This window comes from Candoia aspera, chromosome 15 (assembly GCF_035149785.1).
Source record: "Candoia aspera isolate rCanAsp1 chromosome 15, rCanAsp1.hap2, whole genome shotgun sequence".
NCBI classification, from domain to species: domain Eukaryota; kingdom Metazoa; phylum Chordata; class Lepidosauria; order Squamata; family Boidae; genus Candoia; species Candoia aspera.
In genome coordinates, this window is record NC_086167.1 from 12,585,011 (window position 1) to 12,603,372 (window position 18,362).

An 18,362-nucleotide genomic window follows, 5' to 3' on the forward strand; every position below is an offset into this window, starting at 1 on the left:
AGGCTACTGTTATTTGTTTTATGATCATATGCTCTGCATTACTATATATTCAGACGCATTTTAATTCTATGCATGTTCTGGAGATATTGGGTATGGCCGCCCATCTCACAAAAAGTGACTCTGGGTGGTGTACAAGGTATGATGGTGGTATCTAGATGACAATATATTATTGACAATAATGATGATGATGATAGTGATGATGAATTTAATTATTCAGCTCTGGGCCACAGATTGCCTGTTCAGAATTCAAAATCTAAGAGCTTCCCATCTCTTTATTGTTAAGTTTCTTTTTTAATCCCAGTAAAGTTCCCATATATAATTCACTCACATTAGAAACTTGCTGAAATTCCAGTTTTAAAATGTATAGGAGAGTCCCATCACTGTTCAAAATCTCCGTTGGTTGCTCTTCTTCAACTGGCACCAGTTTCCAAAATGGGAATTTGGGGCACAAAAGCACCATATCCCAGTCTGCCTTAACATCTCCCCCTCCAGAATTTGGTCTTCAATCCCATAATATCCAGCACTTCAGAGGACATCAGATAGAGGATGGCTGCTATGCACCTTCCTTGTTTAAAGGACTACATGTCTGATATATGCACCTGATCAATTAATTCAAATACATTCTGCTCCAAACTGAAGATACGATATCTGAAAAGGAGATGTCAGAACTTGTATCCTGCTCATTTGCAACCAACATTTCACCTGATCCTAATTCAGTAGTCCTTTCAGCTTCTATTCCTTCCCAAAGAAATGGGGATGAACAGTTTAAACTTAGCTTACGGAACAGTGGAGCGATTCTCAGGGAAGTCTGGCAAGATGGGATGGTCATCTGCGTTCGATATTTCAGGTTTAGCAGTTGGAGACACAGATTCCCTGACTCCTGCACAGAAAAAACAAGAATGGGTTAGATCAACAGTGGACATATTACTCAGCTTGGTCATGAGGCAGATCATCCAGCCAATGTTTCCAAGGACAGCATCTTCTAAGACATCCCACCATCATATTCTCCACCATTTTCCCTTAGGCCTTCCCATCTCCTACTCTGGCATCTGATGATTCCCCTTCAGGATAAGTTCCCAATTCCAAATCCCTAAATCACTCCATATTACTAACCCATACCCCAATCCTAACATCTGAGCACCTGATATTATCTCTGAATGAAGAACTCAGCCGCATATACTTTTTTCTTCTACCCATCTGGGACAAGATGGGTCCAAAAAGGCCAGCTCACCACGAAAGTTGCTTCTCGCACAGTCTACCTTTGAAAATGCTACTTTTGTTAGCATTTACTTTTACCTGATACTAAAAGTGTCCCTTACTAAAACCAGGAAGAGATGGATACTCTCACCCGAAAGCCTTTTATGTAGAGTGGGTGGAAGAAAGAGGCACAAGAACGACAAATATGGATTATTATAAACAGAGCTCGCGTTTGATACCCAGCAGTCATCTGAGTTCTATTGCAAAGGCTTTTTAGTTCTTTATAATAAAACTGGATTAGTATGCGCTCTCGTCCAATTAGCTGGGAGGAGCCTGACATTCACCATACAGCTGCCAAATCCGGACTTTGTCTTCATATGGCAAATCATATTTCAAGGGGTCTCCAACCGGTCCCTGGTAGTACGGCCTCATGATTGATTCGATAGCGGAGATGTGGGTTAAGCCGATAGCATGGCCAAACTCGTGGACTGCCACAGCAAACAAATCCATCCCATCAGTATCTGAAAATAATAGCGAAGACAGACACAGGCCAATGCGTAATGCTGAGCTCCCATCTTTTCATCAGGTTTTCAAACATACGTAACAAAATTATGTGCACAATCATTTCAAACAGGATTCCTCTTTTTTTGTGGTTGGTATTAAACTGGGTGTGTGGATGTGATCTTGAACAAAACAGCCAGGGGTGCTGGGAATTAGTTGAGCAACATCTGGTCCAAATTCTAAGAAGTCTGTTCTGGTTCCTAAGTTCAGACAACCCTCATCCTCTGCTGTAGGTTGCCTTGACTCTCTTGCTGTTGTGATGCAACACCTTCTTAAGTTCAAACCCAACACTAGCGCTTGAGCCAACTCTTCTGCAACTCCAGTCTGCCTTTGGTGTCTAGGTGTTGGTGGTGCAACACCCAGACCTTTTTCAATCCTACTGTGTCTCCATGGTTGGTAGCACTAGCACATCCTGCTTTTGACTTCCTCTAACTCCTTCATTTCCCCCTCCATTCCTTGCACTGGTGCTGTTGAAGGAACACAAAGTCTTCCCTTACAAATTCTTTGGCCCCTTTCCTGCCCCGACGTACCTGATGATCTGAAAGTCCAATACTCATCATCATCAAAGTGAGTGTCTCCAGCGGTATGATGTTCTCCTGGGAAGAAAGCATGCGCTACCGTGCCACCAGGGCCATCAAAGGGGTAGTCATCATTGTGATCTGTTTTGGAAAAGTCAATCTGGATGTCAGCATTGTTGCCTGCCACTTCATGGAAATTGAGTGGCGTGATGTCGCTCCACACCTTCAAGGCGTAGTACATGAGGGCACGAACTGTGTCATGGCCCAGATGGGTTTCTTTGGGGAAAGTTCGGACTCTGAAATGAAAGAGGGGAGCCAGGATCAGAAATGCATTCTTCTTCGAACCACCATGACCGATCTCTGCCTTTCTTAGCCTGTGGCCCTCCAACTCCCAGAATAGTTGAGAAAAACCTTAGCTAAGAATTTCAAAAACTGTCATTCCAATATTCCTAGAGTGGGAAGGCTGCTATAATTATTTAACTGGAAGTTCATAATGGCTTACCAAAAAAACAAACAAACCCAGACAATGAAATTGTTTAAAAATGAAGCATGTTACCTAGTTAAAGAAAGCTGAGTGCATCAATAAAATACATTCCAAGTCATTTGTTTAAAGCCACACATCTGTCTGCATTGATAAAATAGTCTATATATCATATGCTACATTTTCACAGAGAGCAACCTTCATAGCAAAACCGATCCACTTGTCTACAGCTGGCCCAACTTAAATACAGTTAATAGAATGGGGGAGTTTCACCGTTTTGCAAAGTCTGTCCAGAGCCAGTGTTTTATTCCTGCATCCAAGAAAACACCTGCAAAATGATTTAATGAAAAAATGATTTCTTTTTCTGAGCAAAGCTGGACTCTCAACAGTTTCCATAAACCACTGGAAAGCCAGTCACCATCTCTTCCCGGAGAATGCTGCATTATGAGTTTAACCCTATAGAGTAAGTTAGCTTTTTTGAAATCCTGTGAATCTTTTTTTGATGATCAATCGGTAAGACCTTCCTGCGGGCTCTTTAAGGTTGAAGGCTGAAAGACAGTAAGTTGTAGGGACAAAGTAAACTCCAGAAGGACATGGACCAACAATGGTCATCACCAACCCTCCTTGTTGCTGCTCAGTGCTGCTGGAATAGCTTCATGATAAAACTGGAGTGGAAGGGGACTCTTTCTGGAAACATGTTGCTTTTAATCTGGTCATCCACAAGGGAGAAAAATCCATTTTCCAGTTGGCAATGCATTTATTTGCACAGTGCCAACTGGAGAAATTCATTAGTTCGAAGTGTAAATGATTGAACCCCCACTGGACACCCAGAAGGCAGTAACTGGGTCATTATCTCTGAATACAGTTAAAGCATTTCCCTTTCAGTTTTGGCATGGGCAAAGATCTTCCTACCCTGCATCGAACATGGCCAGACATCCTCACCTATAAAATAAAACCTAGCTCCAGGCACCAGTTTATTAATTTATTGTATTTATAACCTCCTTTATGCCCTACTAGATTCAGACTGGTGGCTAAAGCATGAAAGGAAATAATTCACAAGGAATGGGGAAAGGGGGTGATCTTCCTTTGCCTCATCTCCCCACCAGGTATCCACCCAGTTCATGAATTAGCAAATTATGCCTGTCCGGATGTGGACACAGCTGGTGGACCAGCTATGACTGGTAAAGGTTCCCAATCCCACAATGGTTGCTTGGGGATTTGAAATAATTTCATGAGCGGTAGCCAAGGGGCCTCTTCCTTCTTCACCATTACTCACTTGCTTTCCATTCACTACTCAGGGAAAGTGGCAAGTCAGGAAGCAAACAAGAAGTGTGCCCTTCCTCCCTCCTCCTCCTCCTCCTCACTCCATTTTCCCTTAACCAACCACAACAGCGCCGTTCCTCGGTGGCTACTTGCTTAGTAATTGATCTTGAGTGTGCTCTACATGACTGGCTCATGGCAAGCATGTTGAGCTTGAACAGCCCACTGTAAAACCTTGAGCAGAACCACGGAATCCAGGACCAAGAGGTTGGAATCCGGAGCTTCTTGATCCTTCACTCATAGCTCAGCCCTCCTCATTTCAGCTCAAAAGCCTTGACTATTCCCCTTCTGCCCATTCTCGTTCTTGGCTTGAATGCAGAGCAACAAGTGTTCAGGGCTTCATCTAGTCCACCGATCGATGGATGGCTGTAGCCTCTCTCTTTGGGAAGCAGTGTCTGGAGAAGGGGGTCACTTTGGAAAGGCCTTTTGAAAGCCATGATGCTGTTCAGGAATACAGCAGCAGCCTGGAGACCCCATGTTCTCAAAGGCCTTTATCCAGGTTTTCATTTCTGCACTGCCTTGGTCATTATCATCAGCTCTACAAACACTTAAATGTTGTTAGAGGCAGTAGAGGGCGCTCTGGACACATCACTGGATTTGGATGAGTTGTGGGGTCAGGAGAAGTCAACTGCAGAACTTATTCTTCCTGCAAAATTCTCTCCAGGGAGAGAGATCTCCAGCTAACCTTAATGTTAAAAGTCCAAAGTCAGGGAATAAATCATACCCAAAGCCCAAACTGATCTTTCTCCTGCATGATCTGAGTTCAGAACAGAAGACCTTGGTGGCAAGAGAGCAGCATTTAAGAGTGTTTATTTAAAAGGAAGGCTACAAATGTGCTGGTTAGGTCTGGACCTTCCGAGTCACAACCCATCTCATGAAAGCACCCATCTCTATGCCCCCCTCAGCCTCCCCAGCCTAATTCCTAGATCCTTCTGGTTTTAGTTTTGAACAGACACATTGTTTGGTCTGCAATTTTAGGAAAATCCACCCTGCTTTCCATGGTGTGGATTAATATGCCAATCGGAACACAGGTAGACTTCCATCTTTGTGTTTTGTTTGAACAGCTATCAAGAACACACTGAAATCACAAGAAGCATAACCACCTTGCTCCCAATCACAGAAAACTATACCAAGCAGAAGTACAACAGAACACGACAATCTGTTTTGTGTAGAACTTCCCTTGGAAGGTATCCACAGTTGTTGTTGATGGCAAATGTGGCCGCTAGGCTGCTAACTAGCACAAGATATATGCTTGTGTATTGTTTTTAATGGTTGCATTGTCTGGTTGCTTTCCATTGTTTTACCTGGTTGTAAGCCACCCAGAGTCACACATATATGAGGCGGGTAGCTCTATAAATTGGAAAAATAAATGAACAAATACTTCCCAGAATCAGACAATCAAATCAGTCCAGTTCCTGGGTCAAAAGGAAACACCACACATTAATGACTCTACCGTCACCCACGCCACTAAGATGCATTTGTCGAGCACCTCACCTGAAACCACCATGCGGATCCATCGTCCCCAAATCAGGATTTGTAAATGACAAACAAAACTCGCCAAATAATCCAACAAGCTAGAATTGGACAGCTTGTCCAATGAGTTTGGACCACAAGCAAACAAAAGCCACCCCTCTTTCTGGAGGTTGAAGGAACCAAGAAAACTGACCACCTTAGATTATAGTGGAGCCCAGATTGGAGAGCGGTGGTGTCCAACGCATGTTAAATGGCATCTTTGGAGTGAGGTTATTATTTTATTCTTGGCTAAAAGAGCCTCTTCCCTCACTCACAAAGGTGGTAGTGATGCAACGCATGATTTCATTTCCTACCTCCAGGATAAATTCCTCTTGTTCCACTTGGTGGCTCCCTGGACATGGCGTTTCTTCCTCACCTTCAATTCCGCAAGATCCGGTAAAGAACAACGGGGCGTCTTCATCAGTTTGAGGGTAGCTTCATCTAGAGAAAGAAAGTTGGATCTTCCTCATTTCAGATGGGGCATGACTATCACATGCCACTTGAGATTTTTTTTAGAAACAGACAGACAAACCTATACAAACCTAACAGTAGAAACTGATGAGGTATCCGTTTATAACCTTATAGGGCACGGTTTCTCCAGGGTTCCGTGGCACCCTAGGGTTCCGTGAGGTGTCACGAGGGGTTCCCTGGGAGATCAATTTATTTTTCATGCAGAGAGGGCATGCTACGGACCCCGTCTGCAAGACAATTCCACCTGGCGGGGTCCAGGAGGCGGCCTTCTCTGCAGCAGCTCCTGCCCTTTGGAACACCTTTCCCCCAGAAGTGAGGCTAGCCTCCTCTCTTTTGGACTTCAGGAAACGATTGAAGACCTGGCTTTGTCACCATGCCTGGAGTGGGGAGAGGAAAAGCCACTCTTGGGGCTGGTTAGTTCCCCAGCCCTGCAGGGACCGGTCTTACCCCTTTATGGGCTGACTTTGATCTGCCCTTATTTGGATTTTATTGTATTTTATATTTATTGAATATTGGTATTATTTATAATTTTATTGAGTTTTACATTGTTTTTACTGTGAACTCCCCAGGGTCCCCCCTGTGGGGGAGATGGGCAGTGATAAAACTATGATTAAATAAATAAATAAATAAAAAATTAAAAAATTATTTCCAATTTGGGCAACTTCACATGGAAGAGGGATGTGTCATTCTTGATTTTCAGTTTAAGAACACTGTGAATGCATACAGACAGGCCTACCCATGAAACGAATATCATAATTTTGTAACTTCTGGCCTGTATTTGAGCCTGAATGGGCAGGGGTTCCCCCAGGCCTGAAAAATATCTCAAGGGTTCCTCCAGGGTCAAAAGGTTGAGAAAGGCTGGTATAGGGGGTGAAGAGCTACCAAACTTTTTTATACATGCTGTGATGAAGACTGGAAGTCTCTTCTTTATATATTTCTTTTCTTTTCCTTTATTTCACTCTTTCCTTTTCCTTTCCTTTTTTTTCTTTCTTTGCGCTCTTTACTCCCTGTTTCCTTTCCTTTCTCTCTCTGAGTTTAGTCTGCATTTGTTTTTATTATGATCATTAATATCTTTAATAAAAATTATATATAAAACAAACAGGCAAACAAATGTAGTAGTAGAAACCTAACAAGGAGAGCAAGGAGCAAAAATTCACAGCAACTCCAGAACAATAAAAAATCAGAGAAGCCCAGCCTCAAGCAGTTATTTGAAAAAGCTTCAGGAAGAGACCAGAAAGTTGCAGGATTCCTTTCACAAATACAGAACAGCCTGCCTGATTCCCTGCCCCCTTATATTTAATTAATATTTAATTAATTAATTTTTATCCTGCCTTTGTTATTTGTATAATAACTCAAGGTGGCGAACATACCTAATACCCCTTCCTCCTCCTATTTTCCCCACAACAACAACCCTGTAAGGTAGGTTGAGCTGAGAGAGAGGGACTGGCCCAAGGTCACCCAGCTGGCTTTCACGCCTAAGGCGGGACTAGAACTCTCATACCACGCCTGATTGGCTCTTGGGCTGAGAGAGAGGGACTGGTCAAGCCTAAGGCAGGACTAGAACTCACAGTCTCCTGGTTTCTAGCCCAGTACCTTAACCACTAGACCAAACTGGCTCTATATTATATATTTTTCAATGTGTGGAAAGCAGTGATTTTAAGTGACTGGAGATTCTATCATATATTTAAACAGTTCTTAATCTGTGGCCAGTCTGTTTCCTTTCGGACACTCACACAGTTCAGAAGCAATTCATCCATTTTCAGTTGCACAATTTTCTCATAGGATTGTGCACATGTACCAGTGATGAAAATCAGACTCCGCTAACTAAAGTTTCTGTTTTGTGTGAACGCATCCCTCCCACAAACTCCCAAAAGGGAGAAGTAAAATGCCCAACTTTCTTTGGCCCTTCCACGACTCCTCTGGCCTTCACAAGCCAAGATACTTGGAAATCAAATAAATTTATCTGCCGGTGGCGAGAAAGAAAATATAAAAGCTCACAGCGGGCTTAAAGATAGCAAAGCAGTCCAGAGGGTATTCAAGAGAGCTTATGTTAGGAATTGCTCTGCTTTTCCTTCATGAAGAAAAAAAAAACCTGTAGCAAAAGGACAAAAAGAAGAAATAATTTTTGCAAACGTTCTTTCGATCAGCCTTTCCGAGGGAAGAGGCTGCACGCTCGGTTTTAAACGTTAAGTGGCGTGCTTTTTCCATCTCAACACACGGAGTGAATGTCTTTGGGGGAAAAAAAAAATCAACCATTCTTCCTTTTGGCTCACAGGCAACTTGCAGCATCTAATAAGCTGGGAGAGAGAAAAAAATTACATCTATTTAATTAAGAACCGAAGCTGAGAGCTTTGGCAATGGCAGCTACAGGCTGGGGCAAACAGCTTTGAAGAGCATTGCAAGAAAAATGACAGGGACTGTTGAATCCTTAAGCAGCCCATCAGCAGCCTCACCCTCCTTGTCTGCAAAGATGGGACTTTGGAATGAGCATAAAGCCATTCCAGGGCAGCAGATGCCACAGGCTACAGAAAAGCATGCCAGCTTCACCAACAGGGCAACACTGCTTCTTAATCTTCATGCTGGCAAGGTGGAGATCTTGAACAAGACCTGTTTCCCCCCATCTTCCTTTTTAAAATATAGATAGATAGATAGATATAGATATTTTATTAAATAAAATTTTAAATGAATAAAAACAACCCAAATTTTGCAAGAGAAAAGGAAACTAAAGTAATAAGTAAAAAAAAAAACTACAGAGAAAGAGAGAATGATATGAAGAAAGTAAGAGAGAAGAGAAAGAAAAGAAAAGAAAAAGTGATAAAGAAGTGGCTTCCGGTCTTTTTAACAGCAGTTAAAAGTACAGTACATTTATATTTTACCCTCTCTCTCTAAGGCAGGGTTTCTCAACCGGGGTTCTGCAAGAGGTCACTAGGGGTTCCCTGGGAGATCACAATTTATTTAAAAAATTATTTCAAATTTGGGCAACTTCACATGGAAGAGGGAAGTTTCATTCTTGATTTTCAGTTTAAAAACACTGTGAATGCATACAGACAGGCCTACCCATGAAACGAATATAATAATTTTGTAACTTCTGGCCTGTCTTTGAGTCTGAATGTACAGGGGTTCCCCCAGGCCTGAAAAGTATTTCAAGGGTTCCTCCAGGGTCAAAAGGTTGAGAAAGGCTGCTCTAAGGTTACAACATTCCCCCCCACCCCACCCCATGCCCATCTTCCATAATACAAGTTGATGCCTGGTCTGAAAGACCCAGCTCAAGGCAATGCAAAGCAGAATGGGCAATGCAACTTGTATTGGCCACATCTGGCCTCAGCCAGACCCCGATTCAGCCCCCAGGTTGCTATGCTGCTCAAATCAACAGCAAATCCCTTGGTGAAGGTCTGCAATGATTTGAACCATACCTTTCTCAAACTGCTAGGTTGAAAGATGCCTCCATTTTCTACCTATGCTCATTCAATCAGATGGAAAAGAATTGGCCCTTCTTGCCAAAGGGAATGGGGGAAACTTCCCAGGGGTGCCATTCTTTAGTGACCCAGAAAGCAAGGCGTGTATGTGTGAATGCTCCCTCTGGGGGTAGGCTGTCTTCTTGCCCTCCTATACTTCAAATAAGTGGTGTTTTTTTTTTTTTTTTCAAATAAGCAAGTATGGGTTGAGATGGAAAAGTGGGTGGAAGGAAATAGCAGGAGCACCCCCCACTTCTTCTCCCAAACAGAACAGAGCATCAGAAACACCACCGAGAGAAATTGGAAAGAAATTCTCAAGTTTCCTGGATGTAAGGTAGAAAAACAGTGGCCCATTTGATCAGGGAAAGAAATGTTGGGGGAATATTAATTTTGGGAGTGTGTGAGTAACCCTGTGTTTGAGGAATCGGGTGTCTGTTTCCTCTAAGGCCCAAGTTACTTTTAACCCATAGCCAGACCCCCTGTATCACTGGGATCCAGGCTTCCCTGTAGCAGGAAAGGGCGAAAGGCAGCCAAGGACAGATTGGCTACTGTTGGTGTCAAGGTTATTGATGCACAAGACCATCCTGGGACCAATCCCGGTGACGCACAGTGAAAAGAAGTTGGGGGTTGCAAGAGGAAGGAGGGTGACACATCACTGCCTCACTGCGGCCGCCCTCTGCCAACTGTGTTGCGTCCCCCGTCCCCCGTGTCCTGTTTTTAGCAACAGGAATGTGGGATCCCAAACTCTGACTCACAATGAGGTCATTTCTTTCTTCGTTCTCTCCCCCTTTCTTCCTTTGTTCTCTCTCTCCTCTCTAGCAAATACATTCCCCCCTGAACATAATGCAAGAGAAAATCCAGAGGGAATATCTCGACCAGGGGCATTTGTGTAGAGTGGTGTTTCTCAACCTTGGCAACCTTAAGATGTGTGGACTTCAACTCCCAGAATTCCCCAGATATCATGCAACCTTAAGATGTGCAGTCATCAAGTCCCAGAATTCCCCAGCCAGCATGGCAACCTTAAGATGTGTGAACTTCAACCCCCAGAATTCCCCAGATATCATGCAACCTTAAGTTGTGTGGACTTCAACTCCCAGAATTCCCTAGCCAGCATGGCAACCTTAAGATGTGTGGACTTCAACTCCCAGAATTCCCCAGCCAGTGTGGCAACCTTAAGATGTGTGGACTTCAACTCCCAGACTTCTGGGAATTCTGGAAGTTGAAGTCCACACATCTTAAACTTTCAAAGGTTGAGAAATGCCAATTTAGAGATCAAAAGCACCACAGATCCTTCAAAATACTTGTCCTTCAGCAAATCCTTTTCCCCTACTCTCTTTTTTATCTCTTCTCGTGGTTTGAGTTTATAAAAATGTTTCTCTGTTAGTTAGAAACTTGCCTACATTATTTAGGGTTTTTATTTCTTCTTAATATAGCTTTTTGGTTGAATGATCCAAATTGCATTTACGCAAGTGGGCTTTCTGGTTTTGTTCTCCCTCATTGGTACCTTAAGAAAATCAGTATCATTATATTTTTTAAAGAGGCAAAGACGTTCACCGGTTGGATCCCCACTTTTGTTTAAACTTCACATTTCTTTTTATCACCACAAATGGCAAGAATGGGAACACTCATCCAGAAAGGAAAAACACTAGAACACTTTAGTTCTGCCTTGGGCTGACTTGGCTAGATTAATTAGCAAAAAAAAAAAGGGGGGGGAGAAATTTTCTCCTCTTTGTTTTGCAATAAGATTTAGGGAAGGAAGGAAGAGAGGAACTACCGGTTGAGCTTACAGTCTATGAATGAGGGTGAAAGAGAAGGTCACAGGGTGCCCCTTAGGAAGCATGCAATGCTGGTGAAATAGTGGCTCGCTTGGGATTGTGGATTGCAACAGGTGGCTAAGCCCTTGAGCCATGCGACTGTTTCCTTGAGATAGAGCCTGGAGCATGGGATTCTCACATGCATGCACTTTCATGCTTCCAAAGGAAGCCACAGTTGCAGAGTAAAAGGATGCAGAAATTCTCTTTGGCTCTGGATCTCCGTTGGCCCAGCGAATGGACTTGGGCCATCCATAGTCCTTGACATAAGCACCCATGCTGGGAATGGCCCACACCCCCGTTCAACCTTTTCTTACTACGCATCTCAGCACAAGCCTTGTGTACAATTTTAGAGGACAGAATGGAGTGTGGGGTGGGTGGGGAGCGACTACATACAAGGCGCAGCTTCCTGCGAATTTCAGCTCTCCTTAAATGCCACCAAGTTCTAGCACTTGGAAGGAGGAACTATCCTTGGGGGCAAACAGTGCTGGAATTTCAAAACCCAAGGAGGTGGGGTTTTTTTTCATGCATGCTTACGCTCTGCATAGGGTCGACCCCTTTTCATTATTGGAACAATTACCAAGCGTAGAATTTTCATTTGCCCAACCTCAGTGCGGGCTGAGCACTCACACTTAAAATTGGCTTGCTTCTGGACATGAGAACAGCGGCAAGACTTTGGTATGCACAGAGGTGGGAGGACTCACAGATTCCCACAGTGGAAGACTGGACGGTGAAATTAATGGAACTGGCAGAGATGGTGGAACTGACAGCGGTGATTAGAGAAAATACTTTGTCTACTTTCGTTTCTCTGTGGAAACTGCTTTTGGACTTTTTGCTCGTAACTGACAAATGCAAAGTTTTGATTTTGGGATTTGATGATTAGGCTGTTATAGTTTATAGAAATAATGTCTATTATGGTTAGAATTAGAGTAAGAGGCTATGTCATATACATTTGTGCTGGAGAACGTCGCAAGTCACTCCTTTTGTGTATCTTTCTATTTATTTCTGCACTTTTTGAAGTTTATCTTCTATCTTTTAGTCTTCCTTCAGTCCTTTTCTATACTTTGTATGTTGAAACTTTAATAAAGTTAAAAAACAACAACAACTCATAATTGGCCAGGAAGTTCAGCTAGGCTTCAATCCCAGGCATGTTTATCTGTGGAGTTCAAATAGGCATGGTTATTTGTTGAGTTTGAATGGACACACTTGTTTGTTGAGTTCAAGGGGTTCAGACTGCACACTGAGTCACAATCTAATTTGCTTGTTTGTGGCTTAACACATAGGCGAATCCAGCTATTCTAGTTTGGAAACCAGGATTTATGTCATAAAATATGTCAACCCAATCAACTGCGATTCATTCCACTTATTATAGCTTAAAAACCATGGCTTAGCAGAGTATGTGAACTTGGCTACTCTTGTGAAACTAATACAAGAACAGAAAAAAGCCTTGCTGTGACAGATCCAAGGCCTATCTACTTCTGCTTTCTGTGTCCAATGATGGCCAACTGCTGCAAGCAATGAGAGAGCAAAAGCTTGCGAGGTCAACAGCAAAGGACTTGAAATTAGAGTGGTCTGTTACAATAACAGTGCTTAGATGCCAACTACTTCTGCCAGTCCATTACAGCCTAAGGGGTGGAGAAAGAGAGGTAGGATTTGAATCTGGAGACTGCTAGACCTCTAAACTCTAAACAGTCTGGGGACTGCTAGATTTCTAAACTCTAGGCTTCAATCCTAGAGTTTTCAGTCACTGGTTTTCTTCATGACAAAGGACATTTCTGCAATAAAGGTATCTTATCTGAACAGTGTCCTTGAATCTCTGCTGGTAAGCCTTCAGTTTCCAAGACTGGTCTAAGGGAAGCCTCAAAGGCATCAATGAATCATGGTCCGTCTCTCAAGTCTAGAAACTCTCCAACACAGAATGTTCTTCTTCCTGTTATGACAGATCTCCCTAGGGATATTGGAAATTCAGCCAATGACTTCTGCTTCAAAGCTATAGCCTTATGGAATGGAAATGAAAGTATTTCTCCCAACCCATTCCTGGTCCCTCACTGACCTAGAATACCGGTGGCTTCAAGGCCTCCAAATTGCTGCATCACCATGATGGCTTGGGTGAGCATCTCTTGGGTCTGCAACTGTCCTGTGATGGGATCCGGTGGGGGCAGATAGCCAAACTTTGTCAGCCAATCCTATTCAAAAAGGAAAGGAGGGGGAGAGAGAAGAGGATTCAGTAAAGCCAGACGTGTCTCTCATTCTGCTTCAACTAGTCTTCTCATTTACATATCCAGGCCCAGCTTCCCCACTGAATGACACGTTCCTTGTTAACAAATGGATGTGTCAAGACAGATCTGTGTAAATTACTTTAAGTAATAGAATCCAATGACCTTCATGCATCCCAGTGCTGACATTTAATTTTCTCAACCAACTAAGAAAACATCTTTGATTATGGCACAGCACACACCTCCATCTTTGATTTTCTACCTTGTTGAACTGGCAGCTCATCAATCTGGGAGTTCAGCGGAGAGTAAGGGAAGATCCTAATATTAGCTGTTGCTATTCCCATTCTGAGCAAACAAAAGGGTTTCTTTAGCAAAGGTGAATATGTTGCACTTAGAACGTGGGGGAAATTAGATGACACAGAAGTAGATCTTTGTGTTTCTGTTGCAGAAACCCAAAGAATCGAAAGGGCCTGTTCACACCCGAAGCCTAGATTGTCTTGGAGCTTCTCTCGGGCTATTTATGATCGTGCTGGGTTACTAATCACCCACCAGAGCTTTGATGTAATGATTAGAATGCTGAAGCGGCATTTGCACTTCTAATGGAGTTCTGCAGTCATCGCCATGACTACCTCCTCAGCTTGTGTGGAAGAGGAAACATGTGATAGGGGCAGACATGTGACAGTCCCATCTGCACTCAACCATGACCCTTGGTAACCACCCTAGATGGGGAATCTCATAGTGCATGATAGAAGAGTTTGATGGAGCTCTAAACTCCGACCTCTTCTCAGAAGGACCTTCACTACCTTACTGAGACCTTCTTCCAGAGGATACAGCACCTGACTCCATCTTCCCCATGAGACGTTGAGTTCTTGGCAGAAGATCCATTTTTCCAGATCGACTGCTTCAAAATCAGTTGGATTTTGAGGAACAGTTGGATAAGCTTGTTATCTTCTCCAAGGAACGATTGGATAAGATCATCCAAGGCGTCAAACTAATTACAATGTAAGCCTTATTAACCCACCTGATGCTTCCCTTAGCTCTCTGAGACAACAAAGAGTCCCCTTTTTGGGAGAGATGGGTGGTGGTAGAAATTTGAAATATACATAAATAAATAAAATAAACATCCTCCTCCATTTCCCCAAGAATTTCAGCTAGGGCTCCTTGGGAACTGTCCAAGGTCCCATACTCATCTGTCTCCCGTATAAAGGCTTTTTGTACTGAGTGGGTCAACTGGAACCTGCATCTAGCTCAACTGGCCTTGACCTGCCTTGATCTGACAGGAGAGGAGACAAGACCATTTCCCAACCTCAGCTTTCACATCCTACAAATCTGCTGTTCTTCAGAACATCTGTCGTAGATATTCCAGCCTGGAGAAGCGCCTGCAGCGCAGCTATTTTCAGCTTGATAAACAGCCGACGGTTGATTACTAAGGGATCCACTCTTTCTTTAGGAGGCAAAAGCAGCTGTTCCTAAAATAAGCAAGCCTTGGTGACTTATCCTAAAGGTAGCATCTCCATTTACTTTGGATAAAGCCCAGCTGTCTCTATCCAGCAATGGCTGGCTTTCTTCTCAGCCATCCTCGTCTCCTTCCTTACTTTCAAAGATCCAAATCTCCCTTTCATTTTGACTGTTACTCTCTTTTAATCTTCTGCTTATCCTCATCTCTGGAGAAGATGGTAATTGCTGTGACAACAAGAGTTTTCTTTACCAATATCCAGGATGTAGCAAAACTATTGAGCTGGTAGGGCTGCAATTGATCCAAGCTTTCTATTTGTTCAATACCCCCATTAACTTCTCTCTTCATGATGATTGATGTCAGGCAGCAATGTCAGGTTAAAACATGAGTGCCTGATTGCTTCATGTCTTAGCTGCCCCAAGAGGGCTATTGGGGCACAATAGCAGATCATTCCCCAGCGTGCACCAGCCTTTCCCTCCCGCCCACCCGGTTCTACTTTGTTTAGCATTCAGGTTTCCACCACTGATTTAATCATCCTAGCACGGATGATGCAAGGGCGAACGAGAAGTGGCGTTTCACTTCTAAAAGCAGAGACTTTATATTATTCAGTGAGTTTAGGAAAAAATCATACGCTTTCCACCACCTTAACTACTTTGGGACGCTTCCAAGGAAGAGTAAAAACATTCATCAAATCCACATTAAAACAGATTGGGTTCATGCAAATGTGAGTTCCCACTGATGTTCTTGCAATCTGACGTTGAACTATGTGATTTGCAGTTAAATAGGAGGGAAGGAGGGAAGGAAGGAAGGAGAGAGGGAGAGAGGGAGGGGGGGAGGAAGGAAGGAGAAAGGGAGAGAGGGAGGAAGGAAGGAAGGAAGGAGAAAGGGAGAGAGGGAGGAAGGAAGGAAGGAAGGAGAGAGGGAGAGAGGGAGGAAGGAAGGAAGGAAGGAGAGAGGGAGAGAGGGAGGGGGGAGGGGGGGAGGAAGGAAGGAAGGAAGGAGAAAGGGAGAGAGGGAGGAAGGAAGGAAGGAGAGAGGGAGGAAGGGAGGAAGGAAGGAAGGAGAAGGAGAGAGGGAGGAAGGAAGGAAGGAGAGAGGGAGAGAGGGAGGGGGGGAGGAAGGAAGGAGAAAGGGAGAGAGGGAGGAAGGAAGGAAGGAAGGAGAAAGGGAGAGAGGGAGGGAGGGATGGAGGAAGGAGGAAGGAAGAAAGAAGGAGGGAAGGAAGGAAGGAGAGAGGGAGGGGGGAGGAAGGAAGGAAGGAAGGAAGAAGAAAGGGAGAGAGGGAGGAAGGAAGGAAGGAAGAAAGGAGAAAGGGAGTGAGGGAGGAAGGAAGGAAGGAGAAAGGGAGAGAGGGAGGAAGGAAGGAAGGAAGGAAGAAGAAAGGGAGAGAGGAAGGAAGGAAGGAGAAAGGGAGAGAGGAAGGAAGGAAGGAAGGAAGGAAGGAAGGAAGGAAGGAAGGAGGAAGGAAGGAAAGAAGGTATCTAATTTGGTCTTGATGTCTCCTGACAAATCACCTCTGACAGGTCAACCTATGCTGGCCTGTCAATGGCCAAAGCTTGGCAGAGAATAGTTGGCTTTTCTCAACTGTAGTGAGGTGGTGTTGCTAATCATTACAAAACCTTTGGGATGTTAACTGAATTTAAGCATTTTTGTTACTCAGGAAGCATTTCTGTAAGGAGTCGATTGCCAAGTCCTTAGCTGAAAAAGTAGGAAGCACCTCTGGATAGAATTGTCAGCAATTATACAGAATGTGACCACTGAAGTTTGTCCATCATCTTCAAGGACAGACCCATATACTACAGTAGTCCAGCCTAAAGGTGACCTCTTAGTTGATTACTATGGAGTTGTTTCCTATGCTTATAACAGGAAACCAACACATGCTCTTATGAAAGAAGAGTAGAAGCAGATGCAGATGGCCCAAAGCATCAGTTTCTGCAAGTGGGAACTTGGATGTGGGTCTCCCCACTCCAAACCTCACTCAAATCTCTTACACAAAGTTGCCAGGATATTGAATCCTTCAAAAAGAACGCGTGTCTCTACCATTTTATTTTCAGACCAACTGCACAACGTATACCATGGAGAACTCTCTCCCCATTTGAAAAGTCCCTCCACAGATAGCAAAAATGTAAAAAGAAGCAAATTTGTTGTTGTTGTTGTTATTAATATTAATATATCCTGGTGCTTTTACTGAATGCTAAAAGGTTGGCAAGGGGGCACACACAGAAACAGACACCCCTCTGTCATTGTTCTGATGCTCGGAAAAAAAAGATTTTAGAAGGTGCCAAAACCGACCATGGTATTTCCCTTCCTGTCCTTTACAGAAACACAGCTGGAATATCACCCTGGTGATTTTTTTTTTTTTTTTTTTGAGCAGTGAGAACAATCCCTACAGGGGCACAACCTCCTATCTTGCAAACAAGTAGTTAATTAGTCAACTAAAGTCAACTAGTTAAACGTGGCTACAATATGCCGAGTTGTAGCTCTCTGGCTTAGCAAACGGTCTGACTCCTAACCAGTCTGCAGGACCTAATCCTGATTCTGACATGACGTTGCAGAAGGGAAGGGGTCAGACTTACAAGATAGACCAGACAGGAATCATAACCAGATGAGCTAATTCTACTTTATTGTAAAGCTGCATTGATAGAATCTTGCAAATCTGAAAGCACAGGTCTCCCACTGTCTCCTTTGCAGCCCAAGGAACTAGGGAGGGTCCCTTCTGAGCCTCTTGCCCCACCCACTATCCAGCTGAGGGCTGTGCAGTCTCTTATCTGACTGTTCCCTTGGCAGCCTCTCTTCACCCCCATCTCCCAAGGCCTTTCCCACATACCATTACATCACCCTTCCCTTCAGATTCATCCCATCTCCTTTACAGCCTGAGAAACTCGGGAGGGTCCCTTCTGAGCCTCTTGCCCTGCCCACTATGCAGCTGTGGGCTATGCCCCCTCTTACCTGCCCATTCCCTGAGAAGTGCCTCTTTGCCCAGTCTCCCAAGGTCTTTCCCACATACCATTACAGGTTACACTTGCAACTCAGAAGCTAACAGAGAATGACCAACCACAGCGAGAAGGCAGAAGCACAGGATAACAATTGCTACATAATCCATTTGGCAAACCTTCATGCAGTTAAAGCATGAACCCACATTCACCGATTTTGATTTGGGAGAGATTTTATCAACCCTTTTCAAAGTCCTGCTTATTTCAAGTCGAGGCCTTCCTGGATCTCTTCCTTATCCCCGCCTCTCAGTCAAAAGTCAATCTCCAGGAAACCCTAGACCAATTAATATATTATATTTCTTTATTAAACTGGTTTATAGGGCTGCCCATCTTACCAATCTGACTCTGGGCATCTAATAACATGATAGTTA

The 18,362-nt window shown here is 43.7% G+C and overlaps 1 protein-coding gene across 1 annotated transcript in view; it reads right to left on the reverse strand.

The window, feature by feature from the left end:
• Window positions 1–18,362, reverse strand: part of MMP17 (matrix metallopeptidase 17) — a 65,316-nt gene that overhangs the window by 4,312 nt on the left and 42,642 nt on the right. Inside the window, exons 2-6 of the mRNA XM_063315897.1 lie at window positions 13,380–13,512; window positions 5,904–6,030; window positions 2,289–2,572; window positions 1,542–1,718; window positions 781–880 (exon numbers count right to left, since the gene is read on the reverse strand). Coding sequence (XP_063171967.1) covers window positions 781–880; window positions 1,542–1,718; window positions 2,289–2,572; window positions 5,904–6,030; window positions 13,380–13,512 — 821 coding nt within the window. The remainder of the gene's footprint in view (window positions 1–780; window positions 881–1,541; window positions 1,719–2,288; window positions 2,573–5,903; window positions 6,031–13,379; window positions 13,513–18,362) is intronic.